The sequence below is a fragment of the Oreochromis aureus genome, linkage group 16 (assembly GCF_013358895.1).
Source record: "Oreochromis aureus strain Israel breed Guangdong linkage group 16, ZZ_aureus, whole genome shotgun sequence".
NCBI classification, from domain to species: Eukaryota; Metazoa; Chordata; class Actinopteri; order Cichliformes; family Cichlidae; genus Oreochromis; species Oreochromis aureus.
Genome location: NC_052957.1, coordinates 23,536,313 through 23,550,656, shown reverse-complemented (window position 1 = coordinate 23,550,656; position 14,344 = coordinate 23,536,313). Strand labels below are relative to the sequence as shown.

Here is a 14,344-nt window from a genome sequence, read left to right as displayed (position 1 = left end):
ACATCCCAGCACATACTTTGCACTAGGCTTGTTTGTTGCCAGATAAAGCTCTTCTGATTCTATAGTCCTTAAAAATATATCTCAGTATATGCAAGAAGTGTAAGAAGATGACAGGGAATTTCTGTAATAAAAAAAAGTGTCATATATATTGTCTAATTTTTTTCTTTCCCCAGCATTCCAGCACAGTGCGTTATCGTAATGCCCAGAGAGAGGATAGCGAGATCAAGATGATCCAAGAAAAGAAAGAACAAGCTGAAATGAAAAGGTTTTCACACACAATATTATGATTACGTTGAATCAAGTTCTTCATCAAAAAATAACTCAGTTAAGTATGGCTAAACAATGGTTTATTCGGTGACGTGATTGATGTGAAGTCACTGGTATTTTCTCCACATCTTTGATTGTGTGGCTGAGCAGGAAGGTTCAGGAGGAGGAGCTGAGGGAGAACCATCCTTACTTCGATAAGCCTCTTTTTATCGTGGGGCGTGAGCACCGTTTCAGGAACTTCTGCAGGATGATTGTTCGAGCTCGCTTCAATGCGTAAGACTTGTCTTAAATCTAAGCTAACAGACACACACACATACATTGTGTATATGAATCTTTGTAGTAAGAAAAATGTTTTCAACCTTGTGTTTTCTGTCTGTATGTATGTTGTTTGTGTGATTTTTTTTTTTGTTTTTGGTATGACTTCATATCTAGATCAAAAACTGATCCAATAACCGGAGCAGTGAAGAACACCAAATACCACCAGCTGTAGTAAGTGTGATGAATTATTGATTGCCTGACTCTCCATCGATCTGTTCATTGTGCAACAGTGGAATACTCATTAATTCTGTGGCTTATTATTTGTCTGTTGTGCTTTCCCAAACTGTGGTAAGGAATGAAAATTGTGAAGTGAAGAGCTGTGAAATATATTTCACCCATTATGCAGCCTGATAGTAATTCAGCCGAGCAGAGAAACTGATTACTGAAGTGAGAAGCAGAGCAGTCCTTTGTATCAGATACCGTTGGTGCCTGGGGACATCTTGCTGTAAAACAGATCGGCCTGCTCACACGTACACACAGACACACACACACTAAGATTTATTCGCTCTCACTTTCTGATACCTTTCCCCACTCATCCTTGTTCTCTCTTTGTCTTGCCGTACCTATCTTCTTTTTTTTTTACATTGTATTAGTGTTTTGCTGGTTTGCAAACCAAAGTGCTCTCTTGGCCTACTTACTGTATACCAAACCTACTTTTTCTTTGTGTGAAATCTGATGTGTGTTTCCCTACAGTGATCTTCTGGGCTTAGTCACCTATCTGGACTGGGTTATGATTGTTGTGACCATCTGCTCCTGCATCTCCATGATGTTCGAATCCCCCTTCACCAGGGTTATGCATGTCCCCACTCTTCAGGTATTAACAAGATGATTGATAGTTCATGAAAAAGTCAAGTGCAGGCATAAATGCACTAAACCAGTGGTGTCTGTTTCAGATTGGGGAGTACGTGTTTGTGATCTTCATGAGCATTGAGCTCAACCTGAAGATCATGGCCGACGGTCTGTTCTTCACCCCGACAGCTGTCATCAGAGACTTTGGAGGCGTCATGGACATCTTTATATATCTTGTGAGAAATCTAATATAAATACTGCTTCATCGTGTCTTTCCATTTAGTCGAGTGAGGGTACATAGACCAAACGGAAAGAGATTATGCATTTTTGTTTGCTATTAACTATTATAGGAGTATTTTGGACCTTTTAGGAGCCCCCTTCATATAACATTCATATGACTTTCCAGGAAATTTTACATCTGACAACCACTTCACAGATTTGTTGTTGCTGCAAATGTTGCCTTACAGTGTTACTCAGTGACCATATGAATCAAAAACTGTATCCAGTTTTAGTTCCTTACTATTATCATTTTTTGAAAGTAGCAGTTTTGATGTGAAATAGAAGTGGCCAATAGAAGAAATATTTTATGCTGAATGTTATTCAGGCTTCGAAGTTGGAGAGTCTTTGGTTTGGGTTCAGTAGATTAGGTTTGTCCAATGTTTAGTACTGAGAGAAATGAAAAGAGAATGGATAGTTTCAGTGTTGTTGTTGGAAACTAAAATATGAACCATGTTGCTGTAAAATCAGTAGGATGCTATTCATGCTTGCTTTGCTGTGTTCACTCTAGGTGAGTCTGATCTTTCTGTGCTGGCTACCTCCTGACGTTCCTCCTGAGTCTGGGGCTCAGCTGCTGATGATGCTGCGCTGCCTGCGTCCGCTCAGGATCTTCAAGCTGGTACCCCAGATGAGGAAGGTGGTGCGGGAGGTTCTCAAAGGATTCAAGGAGATTTTTCTGGTTAGCACCTGTTTGCATTTTCCACCTGTGTGTGGCTATTAACGAAGGAAACAACATAAAAACCTTCTTGTGAATGTTGATTAATATAACTCAGTCTTCTCTTACAGGACTTACTATTGTTGCAGGAGAACTATTTAAATAGGGTTCAAATATTTGTCTAAATGAAAATGAACTTTTCTTACCTTAAACTTGATACCTTACCTTCAACCTGACTGCCACACTGCTTATAAAACAAAGTGACACTGCTCAGGAATTTCAGAAAACAAATGGGAAGCTGTATAAAATACAGGAAATACAATAAAGGAAATAAAGACACAATACAGTGCTTTGAAGATCATAATGCACGGCATGTCGAACAGAAACATTTTTTGGTACCAATCTTTAAATAATAAACAGTTTGAACTTGATGACGTCAACATCAAGAAGGATTTTGACGTCATTTCAGTTATGTTGACCAACTTAACTGAAATTTCTCATCCATGGGATAATAAAGGTTTATTCTATTCTATTAATTGAAATTTAGAAAGCAAAACATTTCCCCATTCTTGCTTGTTTTAGCTGCTCAAGAGTTTGAGGTATTCCCTGTTGTACTTTTTTGTTTCAAATCAGCCAACTGGGACAACTGGGAGTGTTTAGTACTTTTTTTTAAAAGAGCGTGTTAGATAATTAATGCCCAAATTTCACTTTTCTTTTTTTTTTTTTAATTCATCTGATCAGTGACTTAGTGATGGCTTAACTTGCATTAGTGCTCACAGTAACAAACACACAGTGGCTTCTTCTTATACCCCATTATGTATATTAACCAATTTTATTACAAACTGAGCGCAAGTTTTTTCTAAACTGACAGCATGTACCAGCTTTTCTGGAAACTCAATATAATTCTAGTTGTGTTATAATGTTATAGTTACAAGAAATGTGCTGTAGTTATTGATTTTTACTCTGTCTGATTGATTTTCCTGACGGAGGTTTCTACATCCACTGCTCTCATACTTGGATTATGTTCAACTTGTGTCTTAAATTCTTGATTGATTTTTCTGCAGGTTTCCATTCTGCTCCTCACGCTGATGCTGGTGTTCGCAAGCTTTGGAGTTCAACTGTTTGCCGGAAAGCTTGCCAAGTGCAACGACCCCAGTGTTCTTAAACGGGTACAGCAAGAAACAGTCTCCTCACTGACCCACTGTTCTACACTTCCTGCAGAGACCTACAGGCTGAATAAGTAGAAGGGGCCTCCCCAGTCAAATCAATAAACCAGTGTTTCCTTTTATCCTATTTTCTTAACAACAGTCCTCACGCTTCTTTCAGCTTATTTTATAAACAGTTGTTCCAAGATAATTGACTATATCTAGAAAAGTATTTCTTATTTAAGTTAAATGTAAGGGTTTTTTATTTAAATCTACTGTAATGCACTAGACTTCATTATTGTGAAAGTCTTCTGGTATATTATTTTAATAAATCATGAATCCAAAAATAGCCCTTTTCTTCCATTTCATTAAATGTTCTGACTGTTGTTCCTTTCTGTGTTTTGCTGTTAAACTTTGTGGCCTGTCACAGGAGGATTGTCACGGGATATTCCGAATAAACGTTAGTGTTTCCAGAAATCTGAACCTGAAACTGAAGCCTGGAGAAAAGAAACCAGGTTTCTGGGTACCACGGGTCTGGTAAGGCTTGTTTTTCTGTTTGTGTGTGCGTTTGTTTTTGCACAGCCAGTCGTTAATGCACACATTATGTCCTCTTCTAGGGCCAATCCACGAAATTTTAATTTCGACAATGTGGGAAATGCCATGCTGGCTCTGTTTGAAGTTCTCTCACTAAAAGGGTGGGTGGAGGTCCGAGATGTCATTATTCACCGCGTTGGACCGGTACTGATCCTTAACTTTTCATATGACAATGAATTTTCTCATTTTATGCCTGCAGTGTGTCAGCTGCTCTACACATTTTCTAACTCTTTGTGTCTGCAGATCCATGGCATCTACATTCATGTCTTTGTGTTTCTGGGATGTATGATTGGACTCACCCTGTTTGTGGGTGTTGTCATTGCAAACTTCAATGAGAACAAGGTAAGAGCCGTACTGCACATATATTACACCTTCTTGTCTTTTATTGCCTGCCACCATACTGTGTGGTATGTGGGGCATTATGGTGTCACTCTGACCACTAGTTAAACAAAGTTGGCCAATTAAAATGCATCTTGTTTTAGATTTTTGTGAGGCGTCTTTCCCTGTTGTTTGGCATCAGATAGAATAGTGCAACACAAATTAAACCTGGTGATGGTGCAGTTATGTGGTACTCCTTGTAGGACTCTAGGCTTGCAGCCACGAGGAGTTAAGATTGTGTCTCGTCTCAACAGGGTACTGCTCTGCTAACAGTGGACCAGAGAAGATGGGAGGATCTGAAGAGTCGATTGAAAATAGCCCAACCTCTCCACCTACCCCCTCGCCCAGGTTTGAGTGTACATAATAAAATCACGTAACACATTTCACCAATGCTTTGCAAAACACAGCTGCAGGCAGCAATAAGAGAACCAAGAAATAGGAACATTTTTTTAAATATACTTTTTTTGCAACATCCCCCAGTGACTGTGTGCAAAACCGGGTAACCAACTACAAGTAACGCCTAACTACTCTGTCATAACAAGTCACGTTTTGGGGATCAAATAGTTATTTCACTCAATGACAGGCAACTCAAGTTATAACTTTTATGTAATGTCTCCCCCCAATCACAGTTTTGGTAAACTCTTTTATTACAGCAGTTAAAAAAAAAGGTTAAAATAGTGAAACATAACAAAACTAACTAGCAAAAAACAGAATAGCACATATAAGATGGGATTAAGTGGCTCAGTATGACAGCGTATGTGACCGGCAACAGCACTGGAACGCTCAGTCACTGAATTACATGTCATTGCTTTCTTTTGCTGCCTGCAAGCGGAAGTATTTCTTCAGACTTCATCTGATTTTCCTACCTGAGTTGAAGAAAACTACCAGCTTTATTACAAAGTAAAATCATGCGGCTGCTCTCCCTTTAGTGATTAGAGTCATGAGAACAGTAGAAGTGCCTCAGAGGCAGTGTGGGAAATTGCCTGTTAGTACAGTTGAGGCTGAGAGCTAACAGAAAATCAATCGCTTAAGTTTTAGTCATCACCGCCGCTTATTCCAGCACCATCAACCTGACTTTGATCCTCATCCAAAGGTCTTCAGTGCAGGCACCACTCACTCACTCACTCACTGCCGGTGGTTCATTAAAACACTGAGCTGGTCTGTGCTCACACAGTCACATCCAAAGTACTTACAAACACTCTTTGTGGCCAGCAGTCATATAGTATATAGCCTGGGGTTTCCTTGCTGCTTCATGATGCTGTAATTGATGAAATCATGAATTTTGCCCTCTAACAGAAAATCCTGTAGGAGAATGTCCTGCCATCAGTTCATACCTTGAAGTTCAAGCACACTTTGGGTTATGCAGGAGGACGATCTCTTAATGACTCAAAAAAAGGCAAAACAAAATGAAAGTTTTGGAGTGACCCCATCAAAGATCAGATGTAAATCTGATTGAGAGGCTTTGGTATGACCTTTAACAGGCCGTTCATGCTCAAAAACCCTCCAGTGTGTCTGAATTAAACAATTCTGCAAAGAGGAGTTGGCCAAAGTTACTCCACAGTGATGTGAAAGGCTCATAAAATAAAAGTCACAAAGACACTGCATTCACACTATGGATGTACTCTGCCTTAGATAACTTAGATTGAATAAGATTAGAAAGGTTTTCTGAATATGCTTAAGAGGATCAACAATGTCGTTTATATTTTTGGCTCACAGATGTGCAGAAGCTGCCGTCTGAGACAGCCTGTCAGCCTGTCTATAAAACTTGCCAAATTCACAAAATCTTAAGCATGTCGGCATTGTTTTTCCCCTTTATCTACCTGAATAAATATGCTGCACTAAAGTCTTATTGGCCAGGTAATAACAATCAAACAGCCTATGAGTGCCATCTGTTGGACGTTAAGGGTTACTACTGAAAATTAAATCACCCGGGTTATTCACTACAAGAGCCTTTTCAGACATTTATAACTGATCACCGATGATCAAAAATGCCACAATTCTCCAAAATCGTTGTTTAGGTTTCACTGAATTTTTGCCTTCTTTTGTGCTTGACAGAGAACGGAGGTTTCCGGGCCAAGATGTACGACATTACTCAGCATCCCTTCTTCAAACGGGGCATTGCTGTGCTGGTACTGGCACAGTCTGTCCTCCTCTCAGTCAAGGTAACACCTCATCTAACAGTATATGATGCTGTGTTACCTGAGTGTGCTTCTTATTGTCTTTGTTCAGTTTACACTCTCAGCTGGCTTTTTAATTATCGCACACATGAACGCAATTTTATATGTATGAACTGACGTTGACCTTTTTGTGTTTTTCCTCAGTGGAATGTAGGTGATGACGGCGTAACATTTCCCCTTGCCACTATGTCTGTAGTTTTTACCTTCATATTTGTCCTGGAGGTGAGCCTGTTTTTGGGGGGATGGGTGGGGTATTTGTAATGTACCTGAGTGGCTTTATTTACTTTACTGCTGCTGTTGTTTCATAGGTGACAATGAAGCTGATAGCCATGTCCCCCGCTGGTTACTGGCAGAGTCGACGAAATCGGTATGACCTCCTGGTCACATCGCTGGGTGTCATCTGGATTGTTCTGCACTTTTCCTTACTGGTTAGAAAAATCTGTTAAAGAAATTCAAATTCAGTCAGTATTATTGATTTTTTTTCACTACAGCTAAAATTACTGTACAATTTTCTACTACAGAATGCGTACACCTACATGATGGGCACATGTGTGATTGTCTTCAGGTTCTTCACAATATGTGGGAAACATGTGAGTACATTAGTCAACAAAAAAGATAAAGTACTTTATCCAAATATATTTTCTAGTGTAGGAATAAAATTCTGCTTTTCACCTTTGTGTATGATTTTAAAGGTGACACTAAAGATGCTGCTGCTCACTGTAGTCGTCAGCATGTACAAGAGCTTCTTCATCATCGTGGGGATGTTTCTCCTTCTTCTCTGCTATGCATTTGCTGGAGTTGTTCTCTTCGGAACCGTCAAATACGGAGAGAACATAAACCGGTAATCATTGCTTTTCCGATCTTTATTATTACTATTTTTTTCAATAAACAATACAGGATATAAGCAGCGGTACAGTAAAGGAGTTCTTTACACAGTTGTGTCAGTGTGTCTATCTCCTTCAATCGCAGGCATGCCAACTTCTCCACAGCAGGAAAGGCTATCACTGTTCTCTTCCGTATTGTCACAGGAGAAGATTGGAATAAAATCATGCATGACTGCATGGTAAGATGGGCTGCAGGTCCAGTGCACTTCCCCATAGACAAATGTGAAGTGGTTTCTGGGGCCATTTCAGTGCAGTAGGAGGATTTGATTGTTGTCTTTAGTGCTCACAGCATAATATTGTGGTTACTTCTTTATATTTTTATTATTTGGCCATACCCCGCTGATCTCAATGTTGCAGTTCTTCTTAAACCACTTTATTAAAAAAAAAAAAAAAAAAGAGGACCAGTGGACACTGTTAATATTAGCCATATAAATAAATAAGAAAACATGTTTAACATAGTTTCTTAGAATATTTGATGTTTGTTTTAATATCTGTTGGTTGATGCAATTTTTTCCCCCTCCCCAGGTGCAACCACCATTTTGCACCCCAGATAAACATCGCTACTGGGAGACGGACTGTGGCAACTATGCTGGAGCACTTATATACTTCTGCTCTTTCTATGTCATTATAGCCTACATCATGCTCAACCTTCTTGTAGGTCAGTCAATGTTTTGTTATTTATAACCTTGTAATGTCATATTATTGACTCACCTTTAATGTCGGGTCAAAAAACTAGGTAACTTGTTAGATTTTATGATTTGATTAGGGTTAGTCCAGTTTAGTTTAGGCAAAATGTTAATGATATCAATATAAACTAGAAAATGCATTTTCTAAAGAAAGTGTAGTGTGAATGCTGATAGCTGAATGTTTTTTTTAGCTGAAATGGCATAAATGCTGAATTTAAGTTAAAAATGTTGAATGAGATTAAAAATACAGAAATTTTCACCTGAATACAAAAGTTCAGAACTGCTAAAAGCTGACGTTCACACAGATGAAGTTGAAAAGTAGGTGAACGTGTTTAAAATGTAAATTAGAAAAAGACAAATGACAAAAGAAAAGAAAAACATCTGAATGAATATTGAAACCTCATATTATTTAAAACACTGAATGACTGAAATGTGGGAAAATCCACTAAAGACAGCTAAATGTTGTAAGATTTAATCATTCAGTCATAAAAGATGATTCTAAAAGTCATCAACTGACTCCAACTGCCCAGATCTGAACCACCTGTGTGCAGAAGACAAATCCACCAATGAACAATAAGCTTGAATTTAATGGGCCAATCAGAATGCTGTATTTAGCTGGCCTGCACGAACTACTGGCATACTGTTATACTGTGACAAAGCCCTGTCAAATCTGCTTTGGTGCAGCTGTTGAAAACTGCATCTAAATCCAAGACCGTAACTCGTAATAAAAAAGCTTTTGATCTGTGAGGATCCAGAGGAATTGTTCTACACAACAGTGTCTCATTTATCCTTGTGCTGTCAAAACTGTGATGACAGGAGCGATTTAACAAGTGGGGTCTTTCCTGCTGTTGAGACAAACTCCTGACTAAAAATACAGTGTATTTATATGGGTCAGTTAGAAGGTTACCCCTGTACTTGGATTCACACAGTTCAAAACGTTTACTTCTCTGAGCATTGAAAGACACACTGTTGGAAAGAGAATAACGATGGCTACGTTTTGAGGGTAAAATGAAGGCTGCAGAGCAAACACTGTGGACACAGCAGCAGTTGAAAGAAGTTTTTAAGATTAATCTTAGCATGAAAAATAGCATGAAACTTAAACTGGAACTGAAGAAAAAGTATAACAGATTTTAAAAAGATAAATACAAGCTGAAAAATTCAAGGTCTTGGCTTCATTTTAAAGTTTGAATGGTGGCTCTAGGTCAACGTGTGTTGAAGTAGTTAGAGTTGAAAAATGAGTACGTTGAATGAGAATTTGAAGATTCTCCTATTGAAATACATTTTAAATTTTTGCTGAATAAAGTTGAATAATTTAAAAAATATAAAAGTTAAAAATGAGAAAAATAGAAGCAGCCATGTCCAAAAGAAGAGGAATCTAACGGTGGTTGAATGGTTTTTCTAAGTTGAACGGTGTTGAAGGCGATAGATGCCAAAAAACGTACGGAATATGAAATAATAATAATAAAGATTTGAATAACAATACTGTGAATGCTTTTCAGCATTCACACTAACTAGAAAAACATCTTCAAAACTCAAACAGTGCTTGAAAATAAACCCAGCGGCACAAGTGGCTGCTGTTCAGGACATCCCAGAATAGTGCAGCACGCACATTTGGAACTAAAGCTCTAAAATGCAGCAGGTGACTTGCATTCAGTGTTACCAAATAAAGATTTATGATGGCTGTCACAATGAAAACTCATAGATATAGAAACTGGTATTATTGAATATTTCTGTGTGTGTGCATTAATATCTCTTTTTGTGTCTGCAGCCATCATTGTGGAGAACTTCTCTCTGTTCTACTCCACTGAGGAGGACCAGCTGCTGAGCTATAATGACCTGAGGCACTTTCAGATCATCTGGAACATGGTGGATGACAAACGGGAGGTGAGAAATTAGCAAGAGGAGAGTGGGCACAGTTACCATGGCAACATCTCTGGCCATGATGAAACCATAGTTGGTGGCACATTGACTGTTATGAAGCAAAATCCTTTTTTTTTGTCAGCTTATTGGAACACACTAGTGGCCAAATATGCTTGCTTAAATGTCGTCCCCAGTCGCTGAGATATCAGGTCACTTTCTGTTTGGGACCTTCATAGTTCCTTTGCTATGAAGGATTTGTGTCCTGAAAATCAAAGCTTCATAAAATATGATTTACTTAAGGTTGTTGAAGAACTTTAGTAACAATCTTAGTTACTTTGTGAGTAAAAAAATCAAAATGCAGTTGATATCTTACAGCTTTTGAAATACACCTAAATCCCAGGATTGCAGGCTTTTAAAGTTCATTGCATAATTTCTTAATTTACCCCGTGAACTGTGTGACCGTCTCTCTCCAGGGTGTAATCCCCACATCCAGGGTGAAGTTTCTGCTTCGTCTGCTCAGAGGCAGGCTGGAGGTGGACTTGGACAAAGACAAGTTGCTGTTTAAACACATGTGCTATGAGATGGAGCGACTTCACAGCGGAGGAGATGTGACCTTTCACGATGTGCTCAGGTGACTGAGATCACACATAGATGCAGAGGATTAACCCTGAAATAAATACCTTCCATTGTTAGTGGCCGGGGATAATATAGCAATAGTTTTTTTTGTTTAGTAAATTTACCTGTGTCACAATGTCAAGAAAACATTCAAGAAGCATTTGTTCAATGTTTTGTTGTGTGATGCATATCATAAACTCTATATCGTAAGTGTTACTTGCAGTTTAGAAGCTGCTTGAGTGGTCAGTAAGACTGGAAAAGCACTTTATAAACACAAGCACTTTACAGGTACGTACCTGTCTGTTGGTGCTTGTACTTTGCACCTGCAAACACTGGTGCCCACAATGTAAGAAATTAGAGTCCATTTCTTCTGAGCCTGTTGAGATTAAACTGAGACTAAAGCAGAGATCAGAAGAGGAGTTTGGGGGTCATATATAAACATGTTCAAATCCACACACATGCTTTCTGCCACTGCTTTGAATCCACTGACTAGTTTGCAAAAACCAAGTTTTGTACCCTAAGTGTTAATTAATATTTAATGAATACTGATTATAGATTGAAGGATTGATCTCACATCTTTTAATGTCAGATAGGCTGTTATTATATTCTAAATTAATCTGTAGTTCAAAATGTGTTGTAGACATTTATCAGGGAATTCTGGGCCCTGCTTTAAAGGCATGCACCTAAATGGTCAGAATGGAAGTGTTAAACAGTAACCTAAACTTTGTATCAAAGTAATCAGTTACATTGTTTAAACCCGAATCAGGGGAGAAAAACCTCTTTTAATTGCTTCTCATGTTTCCAGTATAAACAGTTGGCAATGTAGAGAGATGTAAATGATGTCATTTTTTAAATATCTGAATTTTTTAGGTCTTTTAATCAGGTGACATCACATTCACCACTTTTAATTTTACCAAATCTATAACTAAATATCTCTCTTTTCTGTATGTTCTTGTGTGTGTGTGTGGTTTGTTGTTTGTGTATGTGTGTAATCGTGCAGCATGTTGTCATACCGCTCAGTGGACATAAGAAAGTCTCTCCAGCTGGAGGAGCTGTTGGCAAGGGAACAGCTGGAGTATACCATTGAGGAAGAGGTTGCCAAGCAGACCATACGCATGTGGCTCAAGAAATGCCTCAAACGCATCCGGGCGGTTAGTGTCTTAACAGAAAACACATGCATACACTTTGTGTTTTTCCCCCTGCAGTATCCGCAGTATTGTAAACATGCACGACACTGACCACGAATGTATGCGTGCGTTCACAGAAGCAGCAGCAGTCGTGTAGCATCATTCACAGCCTGAGAGAGAGCCAGCAGCAGGAGCTGAACCGCTTCCTCAACCCTCCCAGCATAGAGACCACAGTGCCAAGTGAAGACCACAATGCTAACAACCCAGACAACCCCTCACAGCCTGAGGTAAAGCCCCGCATCTATACCACCACTGCATACACAGCCAACACATGCTCACAGCGTGATTTATAGCAAGCACATAATATAATCTGCGGGTGTGCGCTTGCATTGGTGAAACAAAGGATCTCTCCTCTTTGTTTAGATGAGTGGCTTCCAGCAGCTTCGGAGCCCCACGTTGTCAGACAGAGGAGGGTACAGGCAGGACTCCTCGGACCTGGGGAGACCACAGAGGAAGCTGGGACAGTGGCGGCTGCCTGCAGGTGTGTCTGCTGTCGTGTGCTGTCTACATACTGTAAGAGGCAACATTTCTGTAGAGGGCGTTCTGAAAAAGTGAAAATGTTGGAGCAAAGTTTTTTCCTCAAGTTTCTTTCTGCTGTGGGAAATCCAGGCAGTCTGTTTATGAGCTTCAATGTTCTAAAAAAGACATCACCTCATCTTGACACACTCTTGCTTACAGCGGCACCCAGTGAATGTCCATTTGTGGTGGAATTGGTAATATCATAAATTACATGCAGACATCACAAGACTCAGGGTGTGAATGTCTTTGTCTTTCATTCTCAGGTCGCACGAGTGTCAAGTCTATTGTTTGCAAGATGAACCCTGTCAACGACGAGGCCTCTTCAGGGTCAGAGGTGAAGAAGTGGTGGACCCGTCAGCTGACCGTCGAGAGCGACGAGAGCGGTGACGACCTCATTGACATTTAGAGATGAGCTGCGCCGCATCCTGCGGTGTTTTATAGATGAGCTTGGAATCTTGCTGGTTGACTCGAGTTGTTTCATTTCCTCTTGCTGTAACCCGACCAACGGAAACAAAAATGTTTAGCTCTTTTCTCTGATCGAAAAGCTTGGCAGGCCGTGTGCGGAGGCTGTCGATGAGCCATCGATCCGGCAGACAGAATTTCTTTAGGTTTGGCATTGGAATGACTGTTTTTTCCACAGTTTCCACTCATTATAACGAGGACTTTTTTCTATGCAGGCACATATGGTGTTAAAGATTATTCAATGACCGAGGCCATGGCGTGTAATACAAACCAAGAAGCTGCTGCTGTATGTGTTTTCTACTGTTTCGTGTCAATATTTGACACTGGCCATTGTGCTGTTGCAGCTCCAGTTTCTGACATCCTTTCATGTTGATGCTTTGTCTCTGTTCTTCTGTTTTAGTCAGTGTTTTCCAATGACGTCTCTGGTGGTCTTCAGTATTACTCATATAAATGTTGATTTCCTCTTAGTCACTTTATACTTAAACCAGACCTCTTGTTCTTGTTGATGGAACAAGCTACATAAATGAAACTTTTAGATTGATGACTGTGAATGTAATTAATACATCTATCCGTATTTGTGTGGCATTAAAACGTTAACTATTTTGTAAATTATCATAAATTCCTAGCTTTATCAAGTATTCAATTCTTCTATTAAATAAAGGCCCAAACTTGTTGGGCATTTATGAGGTAAAAGACTGAGCAGATTGTTTCACTTCACATTCGATTGCATACTTTTGTCCAAGGCGACTTAAAGATTTATAGTTAACACAGTTCTTAATATAACCAGTCATTTATCTTCGTTCTTAGCAAGTTTGATAAGTAACAGCATAAACCATGTAAAATTCACTACAAAATTTGGAAAAGCATAAAAATGTAACTGATTTTAGCTTTTATTTACATTTCTTAAAACAGTTAGGTGTCTATAATGCATGGTGTTTTAATAAAAATCAAGGCCCTTGTAATGAAATATGCTGTTCACAGACAGAAAATATGGAATCTCTCGGCAGATAGGAACTATATGGTGGTGGCTTCCTCTCACAGTCTAAAGATGTGCGTTTTAAGTTAATTTGGAGAACTGACCGTGGGTGTGAATGTGTTGGCCCTGTGATGACCTGGCGACCTGTCACGAGTGTACCCTGCGTCTTGCCGGTGTCAGCCGGGGTAGCGTCCAGAGCCCAGCGACTAAAATATATAACAGTTTCATTCAAGCACCAGAAAATGCTGTCATTTCTGGCATTTGCGCTCACTGCCATTGCCATTTTAGAATAGGTCACTGATGTCTTCAGTGGAATCGCCAAACAAGTTAAGCTTTGAGTACATGCTGTACAGTATGATGCTAAAACGGATTTCAAATTTCAACCTTTCAAACTTCAGACTCCAAAAAGCATCCAATAAATTGAAAACCTGATCTTTTAAAAGATCATTTTTAAATGCCAGTTTAGTGTCATGTGATACAAACTCAACACTAAAACAGAAATTTTGATTTTTCATTGTTCTGAACAGGACAGCATACCCGCCCCCCCCCCCCCCGC

General features: G+C 39.4%; 1 protein-coding gene across 1 annotated transcript in view; it reads left to right on the top strand.

The window, feature by feature from the left end:
• nalcn (sodium leak channel, non-selective) overlaps positions 1–13,484 on the top strand; it is a 65,134-nt gene extending 51,650 nt beyond the window's left edge. Inside the window, exons 23-46 of the mRNA XM_031734692.2 lie at positions 174–265; positions 418–540; positions 700–756; positions 1,279–1,399; positions 1,479–1,610; positions 2,162–2,329; positions 3,370–3,474; positions 3,881–3,987; positions 4,068–4,188; positions 4,288–4,386; positions 4,677–4,770; positions 6,478–6,584; positions 6,744–6,821; positions 6,908–7,027; positions 7,121–7,189; positions 7,292–7,440; positions 7,569–7,662; positions 8,009–8,141; positions 9,938–10,053; positions 10,503–10,660; positions 11,645–11,795; positions 11,909–12,058; positions 12,195–12,312; positions 12,614–13,484. Of these exons, the coding sequence (XP_031590552.1) occupies positions 174–265; positions 418–540; positions 700–756; positions 1,279–1,399; positions 1,479–1,610; positions 2,162–2,329; positions 3,370–3,474; positions 3,881–3,987; positions 4,068–4,188; positions 4,288–4,386; positions 4,677–4,770; positions 6,478–6,584; positions 6,744–6,821; positions 6,908–7,027; positions 7,121–7,189; positions 7,292–7,440; positions 7,569–7,662; positions 8,009–8,141; positions 9,938–10,053; positions 10,503–10,660; positions 11,645–11,795; positions 11,909–12,058; positions 12,195–12,312; positions 12,614–12,756 (2,805 nt within the window). The 3' untranslated portion in view covers positions 12,757–13,484. The remainder of the gene's footprint in view (positions 1–173; positions 266–417; positions 541–699; positions 757–1,278; positions 1,400–1,478; positions 1,611–2,161; positions 2,330–3,369; positions 3,475–3,880; positions 3,988–4,067; positions 4,189–4,287; positions 4,387–4,676; positions 4,771–6,477; positions 6,585–6,743; positions 6,822–6,907; positions 7,028–7,120; positions 7,190–7,291; positions 7,441–7,568; positions 7,663–8,008; positions 8,142–9,937; positions 10,054–10,502; positions 10,661–11,644; positions 11,796–11,908; positions 12,059–12,194; positions 12,313–12,613) is intronic.
• The last annotated feature ends 860 nt before the right edge of the window (positions 13,485–14,344 follow it).